We start from the raw sequence: 21,748 nt of genomic DNA on the forward strand, positions 1-21,748 counted from the left end.
CTAGTGTGGGCTAAGATTGGTATCTGATGAGCTCTGAAGGCTGACATGGAAACTGCGTAAATGTCAGGGGCGGAATGGTATTGATATTTATCGGAAGGTTCGACCTGAGATAACCGCTGAGCATCGGCTCCAACCTGTCACGATGTGCGTACAGCATTAATCTACATCTGCTCATAAAGTACCTGTCTAATGCTTGAAGTAAGAGGATCTGGGACATAATTCACTATTAATGTGTACTACGGTATTCACTTCCGGAATGTTTTGATGACGATAATAATGTCTCTGTTTGATATGTTGTTTAGCCTCTTGTATGATTAGGCCTATAAGTCACTCAATATATGAGAATCTAATAAAGGACTAAAAAGTAGAATGATAAATGTTACCATTCTATGGCCCAAAATCCCTCACAGAATAATAAATAAATATTGTTTTGATTAGTCTTGAAAGGAGTTGTTAAAGTATCTTAAAACTTCAGTACAAATATTTATAACTTTATTGATAGTTTACTTGTACATTCATATTTTGTGAATCAAAAGGAAAAAAATACAAACTGTATAGTGAATCATGTTTAGGCATGCTTGCATATGAAATGATAATACTTGTGGTAGGCATAACAAATTCAATGGAGCTTAATCAAATTCAACCATCCCTGAAATGTTTGTAAACGCTGACACGCTACATTTTAGGCAAACAATGCACAACAGCCACGCATCTCCCGTTGCAAATGTAACATTTAAAAAACATATAAAAATAAATGCAAAGCCATGTCAAAATGTACACTTGTATTTCAACTATTTTTTAATTGTATAAACTTTCAGACAAAAAATAATAAATAAAAGCACCCATGTGTTTAATTTAAAATGGAGACATTGCTAAATAACTGTAAATGGTGGTTTGAGAACAGAGAAAGTGTTGGTAAAACATTGTTTGAGGTAGACCTTACTAGGATCTGCTTCTCAATGACACAAAACATTATCCTCTGAATTTGCAAATGTTTCAAATATAATACTAGCTAGAAGGCATTCTTTATTTGGGTTGTTAAACCATGAAATTGCAACATGAACATGCAAATAAATGCAAGTTTAACATGTACAGGCCAAAACTGTCTCTACAACACTGCCATGGTTTTATTTTTCCTATAACATCAATTGTAACATTTGTTAGAATCTTTGGTGGAATTTGACATAATGCTTTGTCTCATGTTAATGCAATAGATTATGATAAATTATTTCAGATCCTAGTTTCAGTTATTCATTTCAGCATCAAACCCAGGTGCTCATGTCTACCTCAACAAGTTATTATAGTTTCCTGATGTGTACAAAACTATGTTTGAAAACCATTGCATTTCTGGGGTTATGGCACATGATTGAGGATGAGTTCGCAGCATAACATAATATACAATGCTTTAGAAAAAACGGGTCTGTTTGGCAAAGAAATTCAACACACGGATTTATCAGTGCCTGAAACAAATCACTGCAAATCATTTGTTTATCTCTAACAATTAACTGCTTTTTTCTCTCTTTTTTTCTTCATATTTACAGTATTGCACTTAAACTGCGCACAATTGCATTTCAGTTTAACTGATGCTTCCTTCATATTTTCAAAATTACAAAAAATTGCAGTTATACCCTTTATCCTTCTAAACGTTTTGTGAACGTCTCTTTTTGATGACATGATAAAACCCAAATCGGTTCCTTTCCCCACCTCATTTAGTAAAGTAGTATCTGCTTGTAGTGCTGTTTGTAAACTCCCACATACAAGACCTGAAGTGCAAAGAATATCTTCACTTCTATTCCCAAGAAACATCACGATAAACAGAAAGAAAGAAAGCTAGAGAGAGAGAGAGAACAATGTGAGGAGAACAGCAAAAAAAACTTATTTTGGACTCATTCCCAGCAAAACACATTTACACTTTCCATCCTCCAAAAGCAGAAAGTAAGGGATTAGATTAGCCTATTCCTGTCAGTCCACAGTTTCAAGGAAATCAAACCCCAATGATCTTTGACTTTGTGGATGAGAGTATATATAGTGGGAATTTTGAATGGCAGTGATACAACAGAGTTGGGGTCGGATACAACATGGCCAGCCTCCGTGATAAGTCTGCAGTCCTCCAATAGAACTCATGCACTGGGCAGCGGCAGGAAACAACACAGTGGTTACACAGAGAACATGGCCATTTCTTTTCTCTTTTTTTCTTAATTTTTGTCTTTTTTTGTGTGTAATGTTTAGTCCGATGCCTCGTGGTGTCAGTGTCTTTTCCCAAACACACAATAGTCTGTAAAGTCAACGTGACGGCATCGGCATCAGTGAGGCTCTAGTATTTGGCCCTGCTTGCCTGCTTTGCCAGTTTGCTTTGTTCTAAAGTCTCCCGGTCTGGCCTGGCCCGGCCCGGCCCTCGGCTCAGACAGACATCCACATGTGTTTGTACGGTCCTGGACTTGTGATGTGTGCCTGGAGTGGACTGAGCCACTGGCCCCGCAGAAGTCCTGCCTGTTGGGCGAAAAGTAAAAGGTGATTTCATTGGTATTTAATTACCGTTCTCTCTACAAATGGGTGTTTTGGCAGCTGGTTTTGTGACAATTTTCTTGCTCCCCTCCTTCTTTCTCCTCCTCTTCTTCCTCCACTCATTCTCTCCCCATCTCCCTCTCCCTCTGTGTCTCTCTTTTTCTCTCTCTCTGTCTCTCTTTCATTCTCCCTCTCAGTGTTTTTTTTTTTAATGTTGTTTTGTTTAAGCTGTAAGTGTCAGACCCGATCACAGGGCTCAGTCTTGTATGAGAAGCAGGTGATTATGAGGGCGTGGGGCGAGCGGAGGGGAAGCCCGATGGGGTCAGAGACCCAGCGCCTCGGCATGTTTTCTTGCCTTGAGTCGGAGGTCAGCGATGCTAGAGTTCTTGCTGTTGCTCTTGGCAGCCGCCGCCACGGCCGCCGCTGCAGAGGCTGAGTCCGCGAGAGAGGCGATTGGTAGTCCAAAGGGCGGGGGCGGGAACATCAGGTAGGGTGCATGCGCCGCCAGGTGAGGGTGCAGGTGATGGTGGGAGTGAGCCACGCCCTCCAACTGGAGCTGGGCTTGGACCTGCCGGACAACCAAAAACAATCCCTGGGTTAGTGAGACCCTCCCAGCCCCTCAGGCTCTGTGTGTGTGTGTGTGTGTGTGTGTGTGTGTGTGTGTGTGTGTGTGTGTGTGTGTGTGTGTGTGTGTGTGTGTGTGTGTGTGTGTGTGTGTGTGTGTGTGTGTGTGTGTGTGTGTGTGTGTGTGTGTGTGTGCGTGTGCGTGTGTGTGAGAGAAGAGCCAAGGGTTTAGGTTTCACAGTTTGACACTATTTAATTCCCCTTCAAGTTCTACCCCCTCAAAGCTGTTGCTTACTGTGTGTTTTCTCAGAAGAATGTTAGGAACTGCACTCTGAGCCTTTCCCCTTTTTTCATGTCAGCTATTCTTAAAGTTAATGAATCATACATAACTTCACAGACACCACGTCCAGTTTAACAGCCTAGAAATCAAAGTCTTTCTAAGACCCTGAACAGATTTGTTTCATTCACAGTGAGATCTCCTTCATACCCTTGGAAATATGCAACGTCTTGTTATCCTGATTACGGATTCAATTGCATAAATAAATATAAATCCACGCAAAAAATATTAACGTATTTAGAGTTATAAATATTTATCCAGACATATTCCTGAGCAAAGGGAAAGTGAAAGTCATAAGGACCATAGAGTATCAGTTTGCACATTCTTGGCAATTATTTTATGAGGAGTAGGTGAAAATGAGAAATCCCGGTACTTCAGAAGGAGAGCTGCGTTGCCTCTTGCCATTTCTCAAGCGTTTCAAATGCCACAGGAAGCAAGGAGAGAAGTGAAGAGCCTTGTGCTTTCTCATCCAACCCAAATAAAACTTCATTTAAGCAACGCATGGTAAACGTTTTGAGAGAGAGCTAAATGTTTCAACCAATTTCAAATGTGACGCTATTTCGACATAGCCAATAACATGGAAAATGACCAAAATTAAAGTTGTTTAACTGCGAGAGAGAATTAAAATAAACCGCAAAATGTGCTTTCTTGGACGTTATTTCATTACGTATTGCTGACCAGTATTTGTACTTGCACTGAATTGCATTGACACGAGCCACAGACACAAGCCAACGCATAAATGACCAGTAGGCCTTCCTCCATATTTTCTTTCCCACCAACTGTCACTCTTACCAAACACTCAAAAAAATAGGCCTGATTCCAGATAGATGGATACTGCCTTTCATAATAACAGCTAACACTCAAACAAAGAGCCTTGTTCCAAATGTATGAATGCAGACTGTCAGTGAAACACAGAAGGGAACCCCTCTTTGAGAGGGAATCTCTCAGCGTGTTGTTGTTAAGTTTGCTGGGAGGATCAGTGAAATGGAACAGGGCATGAGCTGCTACAGGCGCTACCCAGTCCCCAGCACAACAGCTGGTCAATATATGTGTGTGTGTGTGTGTGTGTGTTTCTGTGTGTGTGCAAGTGTGAATGCATGTGCATTTGTGTGGACATGTGTACATGCGTATATATGCAGGGGTACATGTGTACGTGCGTATACATGCAGGGGTACATGTGTACGTGCGTATGCATGCAGGGGTACTTGTGTGCTTGCATAAGTGTGTTACAGCCTGCCCTGTGCTTGTCTGTCTCAGGCCTGCAGAGGTAGGGCTCTTCTCTCAGTATGCAGGCCTCATGCCTCCCTCCCTGCCAATGCAGCTCACCACCAATATCCATCAGAGCCTTCTCCAGTCGGTGCTTTCATCATCTCTTTTATGTGCTTGCGTTGCGCAAGTGTTGCCTTAATTAGGCCCAAGCTTTTCACAGGGGTGAACAGACAACTCAATGGCCAGGCCGCAAAAACAGACCTCACCAGATCAAATGTCTCTCTAACAAACACAAACACACATCCCGCTCTTAACGCACCCCAAAGGTGAAAGGTGTTCTGGGGTTGAGTTGACTCTCACACACCACTCTCCAGCTCCATAGAGTTCTCATTCACAACAGCCTTTGTAAACTACAACCTCGGACGATAGGGGTTTATTTTTAGTATAATAAGGGCATATGCACCTCTCTCCAATATCTCTCACAGATTCTGAGATGATTGTGAAGTGTGGTTGGGGACTAAAATAAAAGTAGGGTGCATTTTTATGACTGCATCAAATCTTTCAACCATGCTAACACATTTAGAAACTACGGCTGTTTGTCAGTTAACCTCCTTGAGAGTCTGTTGACGCACCCATGCGTCAATCTAAGTAACATAATAAAATAATTACTCATCAAAATCCGTCACTTTAAGATAGAGATATCTGTTTTTTTGCATGGGCTGCGTCTCAATCCACCACATGCGCCTATGTCGCCCTTCCGCATCTGCGGTGATAGGTGGCTGAGCCACAGCGGTGTTTGTCAGACCATGACACATCCTACAAATGTCTGGAGCAGAAAGGGGAAACACTCACGAACACGATGGTGTTCTCCGTTTTGCCCTACGACCCCCACAAGTGTCATGGGACTCATCAGAAGGTCACCAGTACCAGATTAAAAAACTGAATGGAAGTATGGAGGTAGTTTTGTGCCAACAAAACAGGGGGTTAAATATGTGTCTAAAAAAAACACAAACCTTTCCTGAGATTTCTTATATCTCCACTTCCAAACCTTATTCTTTGCAATTTTTTGTTACTGTCTTTTGTTGCCATTTATGAATGTGTTATTCAATGTGTTTCTATGGGCTATAGTAGTAAAGGCCAAATTCTCTATTTTATCAAAACAAAAATATAGATTTGTTTTTATATACCTAAAGGGGTCCTAAAATTCAAAACGACCTTCTTAAAACAATTCCACATGTTAGTTTAATAGAATCCCTCCCCCCCAATGGCTCAGACTTTCAGAGGTTAATTGATGTTGAATATTAACTTCTACTTGTGCACAATCACTCACTTGCATGCCTGCATTTCATCAGTAAATATTTCACATAGGATTCATGTCATGAAAAAGAGAAAACAACGTACCTGTTGAAAAGGCATCCGTAGCGCTCCCATGTTGACATATGGAGCTACTCTGCAGGCATCCAGATGACTGGCAATTCCCAGAGTGACACCTGGAAAGTATGAAGAGGTGTCTGTCAGACAGTGAGACAGTTATAAGTTTGAGTATAAGGCTGATATGGTTGGTCAAAGGTTACAAGATGACATTTTACAAGTGATTAATCAAACATATTACAGTACATGCACATGAAGGTTGATCAACTTTACAGGCTAGAGCATAGGCCTACATAATTATTGTAAGAAATGTGTGATGTAACATACTAGCAAACAATTTAGTAAACATCTGCAAGTGTAAAATGACAAGTGTAATAATCATTGCAACATAAATCATAAAAAATACAAGTAGATGGATAATAAATTACCTTTATGCATCTGGTTTTCTTGTTTTCGACATTTCGCTCTTCTGTTTTGAAACCAAACCTGGAAACCACAATTTTAAACAGTGAATGAGTGTATTGTAGAATATGCATGTTGGGGAAGCTACTCTGAAAATATATTTTTTACCAAGCTACCAATTACTTCACACTGGAAGAAGTTAAGCATTGAATAATGTTACTTTGAAAAGGTAGTTCACCACATCCAAACTTCTTTGGGAAAGTCATCATATGTACATCTGAAATGTTATAGAGTACAAATTGCAAGAACCATAAAGTGTAATTTAGCCTATTAAACACAAACACAATGTTTTAAGTGAAAATGAGGCAGGTCTGATGCCGAAAAAGAAAGGAAATTATTGCCTACTTCACCCATATTTTATTGCATTTTTTCAACAACAAAAAGTAGTGTAGTTCTAGTAGCCTAGTTAGTTATACCGCGACATTAGAGCGTTGGACTCATAACCGAAAGGATGCAAGATCGAATCCCCGAGCTGACAAGGTGAAAATCTGTCGTTCTGCCCCTGAACAAGGCAGTTAACCCACTGTTTCTAGCCGTCATTAAAAATATAATAAGATTTGTTCTTAACTGACCTGCCTAGTTAAATAAAGGTCAAATAAGCATGACAAAAACGTTAGCTACTGAAAACGCTACATTTATTTGAATTTAGTTCAACTACCACCAAGCTACTGTAAAATGCAGTTAATGTACTCCCAACACTCCCCAACACCGAGAATGTCGATGATGACATTAATGCTCATAAAATTAGCCTATGAACCTATACTGTTTTAATCATGAATTACAACTGAAATAATTGCCTACACAATTATAAATAATATAAGATCGAATATATTATCTATAATAGTCTAAAATAATATACAGCATATCGTCACAAAATGTATAGCTTAACAATATTTATTGAAAGGCCCACGTAAATTGGAGTAGGCCTATGTGCTTAAAAAACGGGGCCAAAAAGGTCACTTGACTCCGTCTAATCTACTAGGCCCTTTTGCTCTCCAGGTTACAGAAGCAGCATAGCCTATTATTAATTATCATCAACCTAATTTCCCTCCACGAATCCATTATCTCCTCTCCCCTCCGACCCCAGTAATGATTATCATTTACAGTAGCCGAATTAGCGACGAGAGAACCACAAAGGGCACCTTAATTACTCAAGGTGCTGCAGCCATTTTAACGAGTGTGGATTGGACTGGAATAATACGTTTTGTCGATAAAGTATGCATTATTGACACAGCATGTCCACAGATTATTTACCCAAAAAACTCTCCCTCCATCACATAGCATATTGGAAACAAATATTCGTTTAATGTAGTTTTTAGAAGATAATTGTTTATGATCAGGCTATTATTGGTCTATTATTACCCTGTTTCCTATTATTATTGTTATTATTATTAAGCCTATATGGCTAATCATTATTCGTATGGGCTACTGCTAATTTTATTATTTAATTGTTTTAGGTTATATCACGAGGTGTATTTAATTATTTTACTTTTTAATCACTGATGTTGTTGTCTCTTAAAGGTCTGTACTGACACAAAATAAAAACATATCTACATACATATACATACACATATAATATATATATATATATATATATTAAGGCTATATATATTGCGTGCCAGAATGCTAAGTAAAGTGAACTACACTGGTTGCGACAGTTATTTCTTCATTAAGGACCACTCAATGATGCGCTATACAAACGCCCTAATCTCGTTTCCTTTAGATTTTTATTAGAGACAGTGAATAATGACATTTAATTTAGCTCTGTACCAGAAACCCAGATATATTAGTCGTAATAGAATTACTGCACGCTCCTCACCAAGCTCTCATAACTTTCAATTAGATTCCTCAGCTGCGCGCGACGTGGGGCTTCTGTTCCGACGCCTAAGTGCAGGTTAATACCCTTCTATCTACCACATGCCTTACAATTTACTTATGATAGATTTGGGGGTTTCAAATCGAAAAACGGTCGGCTGCGACATGGATTTTAATGGTGTGTGATTTTAACCCTCACGGCCCATTTCAGTCTATACGCGTTATTGTTGTAAATATTGAGTAAATATTTCTCCCATTGCGATTTAACAGGTAAATGCTTTCCTCCTGTCTTACCACAATTTGATTTCATCCATGTTTAAAATGCTATTTTTTTTTTTTGCGTCGCGCTTGCAAGCTGTCACACGGTGCAGACTTCTAATATTAGGCTACTTAGTACTCCGATTAGATCTCGGAACACGAGGTGTGCCACCGACTGAGTTCCAGCAGAATTGAATTATTTCTAATCCATTTTTATGGGAACAATATATCAAGCCAATGGCAGATATTACAAAGACAACGCGGGGGGAAATGAGGTGACTGGCATACGACGGTGTCCCCTGAAGCACTCGTACAATCTCTTCATTAATTTTTATGATGTGGTAAGATCTTTCCGAAGCGCATAAGCTATTTTTCTTCTACAATAATCGGCCAGGAGAGAGGAGACGGGCTCAAATGCATCCAATGTCACTTGAGCAACAATAATGTGGCAAAGGTTATAGGCGTAATTTTATTTGTTTGAAAAGCAACAGTATTTTGGTCATGTAAAAAAATAGACCAATGTTATAATGATATACATTTATTTGATAATGGATAATGGATAGTGTTTAATTGCAAAACCAATAATTAAAAAATCAACAGTAACCAGTAGGCTTGCAGTATTATTATTATTAGCAGCAGCAGTAGAGGTAGTACTGCTACTACAACTAGTACTAGTAGTAGTAGTGTTCTTGTTGCACTATTATTGCACTTGATACCTAAAGTTAATTTAAAAATATTGCCAAACAAATCTCACCGAGGTCGTGAGGTCAATCTGTGTAATATCGATCCAATAAATAAACTCATGTGGCTTTCACCATGTCGACACAGTCATATTTGCACAGTTTGTTGCATCTAATATTTCATAATATGTTTGTCTCATTGCATCATAAAAACAGCTCACTCAACACGTTCTCTGGAGTGTGTAACATCTCCGTATAACTGAGCCTTGACAACAGGCAGGGCGGACCGAAATAATGGAAAGTCTACATAGCTCATGAAAATTAAACATAACCAGTGATGTTCTATCAAACGGGTGAATAAATTATATTCAAACGTAAGCCTTAACGCTATCTCATTTTGACGCTACTGTTTTAAATCGTCCCTGAATAGTTTGTATTTGTTTTTACACGTGCACATAATAGAAGAGATCAATGCCAAAGCTGCACCTAAACGTGTTTTTTTTAAGGCAATTCTAACCCAAACCTGATTTATCTCAAAATATTTCCTTTTGGCAATAGGACACCATCATTTGTTTTAGAAAATGTAGGCTATCTAAAAAAAAATATAGTCGTTTTTAAAGGCAGCTTATCAATACGGTTTGTAGGTTAATTGCCTTGCAAGTGTTGACTCTATAGCCTTCTGAAACGTGTTTCATTTGTGAGCATATATCATTACTGATCTAGGCCTTACATCCATTTTATCCATGTTATTCCGCACCACGAATTACAGTAATCTTCTTGCGTCACCCGCTATGACCCCAGCCTCTGTCACTGGATGTCTCAATCTGGCAACCTCTCACACGTTCTTTTTAGAACAATCCTTGATGCTTTGAGCTTAAAAACTCAACCTATTTAGACCCACATGTTGTTTATAAAATGAAATAAAATAAAAACGTATGCATCTAAGGGACAGCCCTATCTAGTTTTGTCCAAACCCTTTAGGGTTATGCTTTTCACTTTTAGTTGATGGAGACCGGGAGTTACCTGCACTCTCGCCTCTGACAGTCCCAGCCTCTGGCTCAGCTCTTCCCGCATGAATGCGTCGGGGTAGTGCGTCTCGTCGAACAGGCGCTCCAGCTCATTGAGCTGTTCCAGAGTAAAGTTTGTCCTGCTCCGCCGCTGCTTCAGTTTGCTCTGTGCGTCCTCGTCCTCAGACTTTACGTCCTCCTTCTTCTCTTTACACTCATATATCCCTGCGTGAACACACGTTTTAAAATACAGTACACCTCTAGATTAAATACATAAAACTCTCAAACACCTGCAACTACAGCTTGGCTTTACAAAAACACACACACAAACACACAACACACACACACACACACACACACACACACACACACACACACACACACACACACACACACACACACACACACACACACACACACACACACACACACACACACACACACACACACGAATAGAGTGTAGCTTATATTCAGTTAGTGAAATACATAGTATGTGTTATGCTAGCCAGCCAGAGACGGTAAACAGAACATGATAAACAAGTTCGATCTCTATTGGTCAAAATACAGGCCTGCAAACTTACAAAACCAAAAATGCAGGTCAATGCACTGTGTGTTAACTATAATGACAGTTATTCACACACATACATGTAGAAATATTCGACCATAAAATCCTGTCACAATTAGGCCTTATCATTTCCTTAGGGCTATTTGCCTACAGTCTGCACATGGATCCTTCATTGGAAGGAATGACCTTCTGAAAACGCCCCAATTTCCACTGGACAATCTGAAACTGTGCACGGTCATACCAAACAATTGTAGTTTATTAATGTGACTTTTATTTTGGAACACTATACGTGTTTTATATTGTCAATTGTTTTATCAAATACAGTAAATTGTAAAACCTTTAGATATAAAAGAGTAAGCCTATATACAGATTATTTGTCGGGTTATTTCAATGGTTGGTATAATAAGCCTATCATACAGCAAAATAGCTCCACCGTAGTTGATCGTTACAAACTTAATAAAGAGCTGAAATATTTCACAAGGTTAACGTGTTGCGTAAAAGACAGTTATTTTCAGATAGGCACATATAATATGTTTAAGATTCTCAAAATGTTATTACCGGGGCTAAAGTCTTGAAACGTCATTATTACTATCATCTAACAACTGTTTTCCGTCATCATTAGACGGAGCTATTGTGTGCTATACAACAACGTAAACGTCCTACCACTGCTATTACAGTGCAGGAGCGTACATCCAACTTCGAGGTGCACGGGTTCATTTTGCTTATGAAGTTTTTTCTTCCTGTTATGTCATGAAAATGCGAGCAAGAAACACTTCATATAGGCTAACACTGTCAAAATAATTTATGGTCCAATTAATGAAAGTTTAAAAAACAAAGAATAAGCTACGGTATGCTGACGGGCAGAATGCAAGTACCACTCCTATTAATTGTACAGTGGAAACATAGAATTAAGCCTATCATTATGCATATCATCGCCATCAATACGATATTATGCAACGATATGATGTGTTAATAAATACAGTGATCAACAGGAGTGAGAGAAGATTGATTATGTAGCCTAGGATTCATTAGTTTGGACCACTGCTTTTCACTGCAAAACACATGACAGTGGGCCTACTATAGAGAACAGTATTTCCAAGTATCTGCACATTATAACGACGTGAGCTTACGATAAAAAATAAAATAAACAGTAACTGCAATCATTTAAATGTTTTTGTTATAGTTTTTGACGTTGTAAATGTTTTGGCCACCACATATTTTTGTACTTTTACAATCGGTGCACCGAAAGTAATCGTGAAAACCAAGGGCTTGGTTCGTGTAAAAATGCAATGCATCTAGGACATTCACGCTACACAACTCGAACGGGTGGATAGAAACGTACCTTCCGTGGCCCGTGAAACGTTAAACTCCTTCAGTTTTTCTTTCTCTAGCTCTACGTGCTCCTTGAATAGATGTACCGGACAGTGGTTGCTGCCTTCCGTTATGTCCTGTAGACTTGTCTCCGAGTTCCCCAGCTCCCTCGCCCGCGCCAAGCCACTCTCCAAAACTTCCCTGTACGTGATACTCTCCTTACTGCTCTCCTTGGTTTTCTGCTCGAAAGATTTCGAGACGAACGCCGTAAGTTCTTCCATGGCCGTTCAGTGGTCCTGAGCACGGAACCCCACTTTAAAATGACCGATTTAACGTTAGTTGTCAGCTCAAGACGCAGCGCTCGGTCGTAAAAAGAAGCGATATTGGGGGTGGAGAAGAGGTGAGATCACTCCTGCTGTTATGACTGTGTTTTTGAGAGCACACTATTTATACACCGCCACCTCAGCCCAGCCCCCACCTCTGCGTCTTGGGCAATTACGGGCTGCTCGACTTATCTGAATTCAACTTTCAGCAGCTTCTCCAGAAATCAATGCTTCGACGGAGGCAGTTAATTGAATTAGGGGTCATTAAAATGCCTACGGTACCTTATGGTGAAATGAGTGGGAAATCTGTAGGCTATTAATTCATTCGGCGATAATTTCATTAACGTGATTTCGAGATATGAATATGGAGTGGCTGGGTTTGCTCCTCCTGGTGTTGCTATTCGTTTGAGTTGACAACTAAGAATTTAAAGCACATAGGTGGTCTCACAACATAATCCGATATAAACAACTCGCCCTACAATGAGAAAATATTACATTTTAGTGTTGTTGTTTTTTTTAAAGTGGAAAACATTTGCAATGGGCTAGTGATGATTTAGCCTGTCAGATAATGTCTATAACGGTGGTGTATGATTCGAGTACAATTAGGCTACGCATGTCATTTCTCGAGAGGGAGAATTAGCTTAACTAAGTATGAAGCCTAATTATTTTTGTTTTGCAGGTGTGAATCGTGTGACAATACTTGGAAAGAGGCCACAGTCCACACATTTTCTGAGATTGTAAATTACTTTGAAATATTGCAAATAAATCGGATGGCAATTATTATAAATATAATTTCCTTAATAATAATCTAACGATAAGTGACCAATACCGGTTTATGACGTTTTTATCTCATAACTAGTGAGTAAATATTCACGATTCATATAATATTCTATTATATGTTTTTTTGTTTGCATAAAAATATGATAGAAAGTAGACTAACATTACACCATAAATGTACGCTATAATATAGGGGCATATACTGCTAATCCAATAGAACAAATCTCAGTGAATGTGACAAGTAGGCCTACAGATTTAGTTCATAATTCATATCATTCAAACACCTCTGGGAGTGCTCTAAATGTTAAACTGGACTTATCCTAAAATAAAATGCATTGATAATCAATACAATTAGGCTGCAAGTGGTGGAAAATGTTCCCTGATTTATATCTAAGATTTTCATGGAAATACATGTAGGCTATAATAGCTGAACATTATCTAAAACGCATGCATCGGTCCAGCTCAGAAACACAAAAGGCCGAGAGAAGAGAGCTGTCTCTGGGGTATTCTACCCGGAGCGCCCCGGCAGTGTGAAAGCACTCGGTAAAGCTGTGCTCTCTAATGACGTGTTTTGATATCTTTCCATTTATCACAAAACCCGTCTCGCAGCGGCTGACGCGCGCGGGCTGAACGACTTTCCCTCGTGCGATGAACTGTGCCCTTTGTTGTTAATGGACGTACATTTAATGGACGTAAATCCTCCTCATGACACAAATCTGTGTTCAGAATCGAGGGCCTCGTTAATGTCTCCATATAGAATAATTTGACTTGTACAGGGCTGTGCATGTGTGGTCAATAACTAAATAAATCCTACTTGGTCTCCGTAACCATAGCATTAACTTATTTTGGGATGAATACCCATCACAACCCATTATTCAAATCATGGCGATATTGGTTGATATCTTCAATCATAGGCTACATCATAGGCCTATTTCAGTTTGTGTCCATGGTTCAACAGAGAGCAACAACTACTTGGTGATACAGGTGAGAGGGCACCATGGCTGTTTTAGAGGTTACCAAACCACACTAAATGTGCTCTATATAATTAATTTGATTAAAATGGCCTATAACTATATATTAATTGTAGACCTGTTTAATGGAAACATCATATTTTATTTAGATAGTGAAATATTAATATTTAGGATGAAAATATCATATCGGAAAGTAATGTAATGTTGTAAAACAACAACAACTATTGTGACATAGCCTATTTGGAAATGTCAGTCTTTTCATCTGACATGCATTTCAAACTATGGTGTTCTCTTCATCAGCACAATCATAATTGTGAAACTTCAAAGTGTTTCTTTTTTTTCTAAACGTTTGAAAATTAGTGAGTGCAGTCCAATTGACGTGGAGTATCCACATGTGGTGCCCAATCAACAACAAGCTCGAGGGTATCGGAATACACCAGTGCAAATCGAAGAGTGATGTTCTATATGCAGCAGAGCTCATGCTGCCATAGTTTAGCGGCGAAACATCCTTAAAGGGGCACGAATCATATTCCACCTTCTCTATATATCGCAAACATTTTCAGCACCCCTCCCACCCCGTCTGTCTCAGTAGTTCTTAATATGGTATTTTATTTCAGTAGCGTGGCAATGAGTATCCGAGAAAAGTCAGAAGAGTCATTCACCTAATACTGTAGCCAGCTGAATGGTTATGTGGCCTATTGTAACTGAGTAAAATTACTTTCCCGATAACAAGTGTTGCTTTGCCATATTTGTAGGCACACATTTATCTCCGTTTAGCCTACTGATTCTATTTACTATGCCTGCATTATATTGTCAACGAATACAAACATATATTATTATTATTGTTGTTGTTGATGTTATCATGAGCAAATTCCTATTACTAATCCGTTTTGTTGGGCACATTATTCTGTTCAAAACAGAAGAGAAGGGCATACAACATAAATCAACCTGGCTGAAATAGAAAATATATCATTGTTGAAATTTTACGATATTCAAAATAGAATAAGTTGATAAATAAAATACAAAGAATCATCCATCAGTTTTCGTCATTTCATAATTTTCGCATAAATTGATGCCAAAAATCTAAATCTCGAAATAGGACATTTATCTATGTCCTGAGGAAGTCGGGAAATCAAAACCGGCCACTAGGGGCAACCGTGAGCACTATTACCATCAAATGGATGGGGAGGTGGATGGGTGTAATCCAATGACTCTGGATTTTAAAATTGATTAATCAATCCCAGTTGTGGACACTGATTTTTCTTAATCCTATGACTCTAGATCAGTAGGTTGTGTGTTCGATCCCAGTTGTGGACACACATTTTTTATTTATGGTTTTAATCATATTCAAAACCCAGTCGTGTTCAATTAATCTGATGACTCTGGATCAGTAGGTTGTGTGTTCGATCCCAGTTGTGGACACTGTATTTTTATTTATGGTTTTAATCCTAATCAAAACCCAGTCGTGTTCGATTAATCTGATGACTCTGGATCAGTAGGTTGTGTGGTCGATCCCAGTTGTGGACACTGTATTTTTATTTATGGTTTTAATCCTAATCAAAACCCAGTCGTGTTCGATTAATCTGATGACTCTGGATCAGTAGGTTGTGTGGTCGATCCCAGTTGTGGACACTGTATTTTTATTTATGGTTTTAATCCTATTCAAAACCCAGTCATGTTCGATTAATCTGATCACTCTGGATCAGTAGGTTGTGTGTTCAATCCCAGTTGTGGACAGTGGTTTTTTATTTATGGTTTTAATCCTATTCAAAACCCAGTCGTGTTCGATTAATCTGATGACTCTGGGTCAGTAGGTTGTGTGTTCGATCCCAGTTGTGGACACTGTATTTTTATTTATGGTTTTAATCCTATTCAAAACCCAGTCATGTTCGATTCATCTGATGACTCTGGATCAGTAGGTTGTGTGTTTGATCCCAGTTGTGGAAACTGTATTTTTATTTATGGTTTTAATCCTAATCAAAACCCAGTCATGTTCGATTAATCTGATGACTCTGGATCAGAAAGTTACATGTTTGACACAGTTTTTCTTATAGCTGTACCAACTGCATTCCTGTATTTTAAAGTGTATATATCTTGAAAACTTGGGTGCTGACGTTCAACATATTTTGGGACTATATCAACAATGGACTAATGAAACAAATACCAAAATATCGTTTTTGGGAGGAATTTTCTTTTAGCCCTCAACTTCAAAATTTGGAGAAATGGAACATACAGAGCAGCAGGAGCAACAAAAACACTTCAAAATTTGACGTTTGGATCTACATTGAAATGTGATGTTTGGAGAATGTGGATGAAGACTGTGAGAGCTTGTTGAGATTTATGCTTTGAGGTAGCCTAGTTATTATGTTTGCCACAAAATTCGTAAGATAGCCTATACCGCAGACGTTTGGCTGAAAACAGCCTTATCTACTCTTTTATTTTGAATTCCCACCACATGTATGAATTTGAAATCTCTGCAGGGAGTGTAAAAATAATTAGGTAAACACAGAAGTTGTCTTCTCCTTATACGTGTCAGTATTAACCCTTCTATTTAGTTGGCATTGGGAAAGGCAGGTTGGATAATAATTTCAGCATCTTTGACGAATCCGGGCTCCTCTACAGCAAAGCAGCCTAATAGGACCAAGTTCTACTGTCAAGTAATTTCTACCAAATGGAGGGCTAAAAGTGAAGAATCTACATCTTTTTCATAATGGAGTCAGCCTTTAGCCCACAGTATACAATGTAGCCAATTGATGCAGTGGTTTTGTATTTTTTACTGATTATTAAGGTTTGGGTAGCCTTTGCCATCTGTGACAGTTTGTGATCCTGTGAAAATACTGAAATCCCGCTCACATTCTAACATTTTCAGAAAACAACAAATGCATGGGCTGGCAGTAGTTTGTAAACAAAGATATAGCATAAACCTGTCTAAGACAGGTTTGATTGAGTCAGTCTCTTCGGCACTGCATCTTTAAATAGCGGCAGACAGAACACTGTTACTTTAAGAAATAATTGGTTGGAACCATTGCAGATCTATACCTAACAAGTTGGCAGAGCTGGAAATGAGAGCTGTGGGTTCAGCTGCAATACAAAATACCATAAAGGTAATGATATCTGATTGCTCATCTAGTGCTAATCTTATGTCCTCTTTCCCTGCCTCTGATAGGCTTTGGCACATTATTAGCCAATCAGCAGGTTTGAATGACTCAAATACGATTCAGAGCTGCATGCATGGGACAGAGAAAGACAGAACTGTGGGAAGCAGGAATGTCTATGATGTCTATGATGTAAGTGTGTGCCTGTGTGAATGGACTATAATACATTGTGTCTGGGGGAGTGCTTATGCTGCATTCATAACCAAGTGGGAAGGTGGAAATTGCCAGTTGTGAAGTCATAAATAGGAGTTGAATGCATTCACATGCTCTGAACTCATTGAGAAACTCCAATTGGCTAGTAGGGCCCCACAGTGGAGGTGTCATAATAGACATAAAAACCTAGCGGTCAAACAGGTAAATGGTTCCAACCGTTTTTCCACCAGTCATTTTTCCAATAGGGTGTATTTTAGAAACACTGAAAATAAGGTCTGTGTTTTGTGTAGGCTAACTCTGGTGTGATGTTTTGATAACCATGTAAATCTCTTTCGGACAAGGTGACTTTTATTCATATTTTCGGTTCTATTTACTCTCAGAATCTAAAATGCTAATTAGCATTCAATTAGAGATCTTGCAATACTACAAATCCCTCCAAGCTCCTGCACGTCATCTCTAGCTGACACCTTTGCAAACAGGTATTGTGTCAATTTAAAACTTGCCCAAGAAAGATCACAGAATTGTCATTTTAAAGAAATGTATTCATTATTACCTTTAGTTAACGCTAGATAGTTAATCCAGTAATTCTTGCCTTTGCCTTGATTCGGCAGTCTCCTCCAGATCATCATGGCATTTGTAATTCTTTATGATAGCCACATTAGCAGCTAACTAGCATTTAATTTGTTGGGGGTAAATACAGGCGAATATATGATAAAAGTCACCTTGTCTGAGACAGATTTATACAGTTATCCAAATGCTACGCCAGGGTAAGCGTTCACAAAACACAGCCATTATTTTAAGTGTTTCTAAAATCCCCAATGGGACAAATTAATGGTGGTAAAATTATTAGAACCGTTTCCCTATTTGACCGCAAGGTTTTATGGGTATTATGGTTCATACTGTGGTACTCTATGGCAAACAAGCTGTCAACCACAAACTAAAAGTACAGCTACCATGCTCAAAAACAAATTATAAAAAAACAACAACATATAAATAGATTGCTTTTTTAAATAATGTTTTGTTAGTGCAATTAACTGCCAGAAATGAAGGTAATTTCCTTAGTAGGTGATGTCAGAGGTCAGCATGTGGGAGAAGTCGGAGCTCAGGGGTTCAAGAGGGGTTCAAATTAATTTATCCCTGCCGTATGTGGTAAATACCACCTTCCCACTTGGTTATGAATGCAGCATAAGACCTCTGCTTGGAAGCCTGACTAGGTGGTTGTCAGTCCCTCTTGCTCTAGCAGGGGCTGGGCAGTGGGAGGGTAGTGGAAAGAAAGGTAGACTCGGTCCGGGCCTAAACTCTGACAAATGCCGCAACAGCATTTGAACATGCTTGCTTTGCCAGACTAATCGTTAATGTGTGAAAGGATGAATTATTATTCAGATAGACTATGTTGTTTTGAGATGAATTTGACTTGCACTCGTAATGATTTACTACATAGTATATAAGAAGATGACAAGAAATGAAATTAAGAAATGAAATGTATCTTCATAATGAAGTAACTAGGCAGAAAACCTAACAAACATTTGCAAACCAGCTTATGTTTAAGGTGAACAGATTTAGCTAAAGACACTTTTGAATCAACTATACCAATATAAAGAAAAGTATATGTGTCTGTTCTTGTTTCTCTGATTTATAATCCAGCCAAAATCATGTTGCATGGCAGATTGTGTTTCCTAAATGTTATACGTATAGCTCCAGTAAGCGCTTCACTTACAATTCCTCCAAAAATGGACAAAGTTCAATGATTTACCCTTAAATGTTTTGAGATGTGCCAGCTTCAAAGGAATGCCCACTAAACAGACACACCGTCTCGCTTAGTATGGCACCGGTTGGTTTCAGCCTCTCCAGACTGCTAGGAGGAGTGCCAACACCAACTGTACTGTATTACAGCTATGCTGCGCTCTGCTCTCATTTGCTCAGGTCTGCTCTGCTCTGCTCTCGTTTGCTCAGGTCTGCTCTGCTCTCGTTTGCTCAGGTCTGCTCTGCTCTCGTTTGCTCATGTCTGCTCTGCTCTCGTTTGCTCAGGTCTGCTCTGCTCTCAGTATCCCCAGGTCTGCTCTGCTCTCAGTATCCCAACTGGGTAGAGGAGCAGAAGGACAAGGTTTAACCTATCTTTTGCACAATTTAGGGTCACACTTTAAGTTAACATAACATGTTGTGTAACATGTTAAATGTGATTCTAATTTATTGGTTTGATCATATTTCAGAAGATGTATTCTAATTTCTGAATTGGTCTGATAAATGTTCATAAAATGATCTGATTTAACCTCTGGTAATGGATTGTTCTATTGTTTCAAATGTAATTTCAGATGATCTTTAATGACAGTAAGTATTAATAGTGTTTGTTTATAAAATGCCAGTTGCCTGTCTTGCCTGTCAAAACTTAAACTTTTGGGTAGTTGCTGTTTTGTTTGGTGCATTCATTTAGGTCTCCTACCATTATTAGAGCTCCAGTCTGTTGAAAGTAGGCTACAGAGTACAGTATCCGACTATCCGTTACCATCTGGTTTGAGGACAAAATAATTTAACATGGCAAAAATACCAGATTCCTCTGAACATTCGTCTACAAAGCAGTAGGAGGCCGTGGGGGAATATCTTGGTCTCCTCTTTGGATTGTTATTTTTCCTCATGTATTTTCTGTCTGCTATCTACCCACAGGGCAAAGAGGCCTTAGATTTAAAGAAAGCATGAAATTGACATTATACCCTGAAATGCTGTGCATATTTGCAGGGGAAACACAGTAATGCATTGACCATTATTCTCTGCTCTCTGCTCTCTCTCTCTCTCTCTCTCTCTCTCTATCACGGATTCCCCTGGTACTGCTGCTCTTTCCATGCACCAGTTCCAGAGGTCTACATCACCGGCCTCTAGGCTTCACTGAACTGTCTCATTACGCACACCTGATTCCAATTCTCCTGATTAATAATTGTATTGATGTGCCCTCTGTTCACCATTGTCTTGTCGGTTATTGTTCACATGTCCGTTGGCCTTGTGAGTACCTGTGCTTTGTTGTTTCGACGTTTGTGCTGCGTGTATTGTGTACTCGTTATTATGGGTCTCGTCCAGTGTATTGTTGTGCACTTGTTATTACGGGTCTCGTCCAGTGTATTGTTATTACGGGTCTCGTCCAGTGTATTGTTATTACGGGTCTCGTCCCGTGTATTGTTATTACGGGTCTCGTCCCCTGTATTGTTATTACGGGTCTCGTCCCCTGTATTGTTATTACGGGTCTCGTCCAGTGTACTGTTATTACGGGTCTCGTCCCCTGTATTGTTATTACGGGTCTCGTCCCCTGTATTGTTATTACGGGTCTCGTCCCCTGTATTGTTATTACGGGTCTCGTCCAGTGTATTGTTATTACGGGTCTCGTCCTCTGTATTGTTATTACGGGTCTCGTCCCCTGTATTGTTATTATGGGTCTCGTCCCCTGTATTGTTATTACGGGTCTCGTCCCCTGTATTGTTATTACGGGTCTCGTCCCGTGTATTTATTAGAGGTTTAACCTAGCTCTTTGGTTTGGGTTACATCCCTGTGTATTGTTATTATGGGTCTCGTCCCCTGTATTGTTATTACAGGTCTCGTCCCCTGTATTGTTATTACGGGTCTCGTCCCCTGTATTGTTATTACGGGTCTCGTCCCCTGTATTGTTATTATGGGTCTCGTCCCCTGTATTGTTATTACGGGTCTCGTCTCCTGTATTGTTATTACGGGTCTCGTCCCGTGTATTTATTAGAGGTTTAACCTAGCTCTTTGGTTTGGGTTACATCCCTGTGTATTGTTATTACGGGTCTCATCCCCTGTATTGTTATTACGGGTCTCGTCCCGTGTATTTATTAGAGGTTTAACCTAGCTCTTTGGTTTGGGTTACATCCCTGTGTTTTTGTATACGTGTTTATTTTGGGCTTCGTACCCATGCCTTTTCATTGCATGTTGAATTTTTGGGTGGAGTATTAAAAACCCCTATTACATATTCCTGCGCCTGTCTCCAATCATTTATACAATGTGATTCTCTCTCTCTCCTGTGCTCTCTTTCTCTCTCTCTCTCTCTTGCGTTCTCTCTCTCTCTCTCTCTCTCTCTCTCTCTCTCTCTTTCACTGTCTATCCATTAATCTATTGTCCTTCCTTATCTAGCTTTGTCTTTATCTATCCATTTATTTATCTTGTCACATCACTCTCCATTCATCCCTATCCCTCCCTCCAATAGCGGGTTGTGATACGATACAAAACAAAATGGCACAGTATGAAACAATACCATATGGTTTAAAACCTTATTGTCCATTTA

General features: G+C 39.2%; 1 protein-coding gene across 2 annotated transcripts; it reads right to left on the minus strand.

Moving 5' to 3' along the window:
* Positions 1 to 475: 475 nt before the first annotated feature.
* Positions 476 to 12,516, minus strand: shox (short stature homeobox). 2 transcript variants are annotated; one of them, XM_024388644.2, is made up of 6 exons: positions 12,116 to 12,516; positions 10,225 to 10,433; positions 6,415 to 6,472; positions 6,017 to 6,105; positions 2,861 to 3,073; positions 476 to 2,490 (listed from the first exon to the last, which is right to left on the minus strand). In XM_024388644.2, exons 1-6 carry the CDS (start codon positions 12,363 to 12,365, stop codon positions 2,401 to 2,403), a joined length of 909 nt encoding a protein of 302 aa, XP_024244412.1. In that variant the 5' UTR covers positions 12,366 to 12,516; the 3' UTR covers positions 476 to 2,400. The 2 variants fall into 2 exon arrangements, with proteins under 2 accessions (XP_024244412.1, XP_024244411.1); XM_024388643.2 differs by having other exon boundaries at positions 6,017 to 6,126.
* Positions 12,517 to 21,748: the final 9,232 nt, after the last annotated feature.

This window comes from Oncorhynchus tshawytscha, linkage group LG26 (assembly GCF_018296145.1).
Source record: "Oncorhynchus tshawytscha isolate Ot180627B linkage group LG26, Otsh_v2.0, whole genome shotgun sequence".
In the NCBI taxonomy this organism is placed as follows: Eukaryota; Metazoa; Chordata; class Actinopteri; order Salmoniformes; family Salmonidae; genus Oncorhynchus; species Oncorhynchus tshawytscha.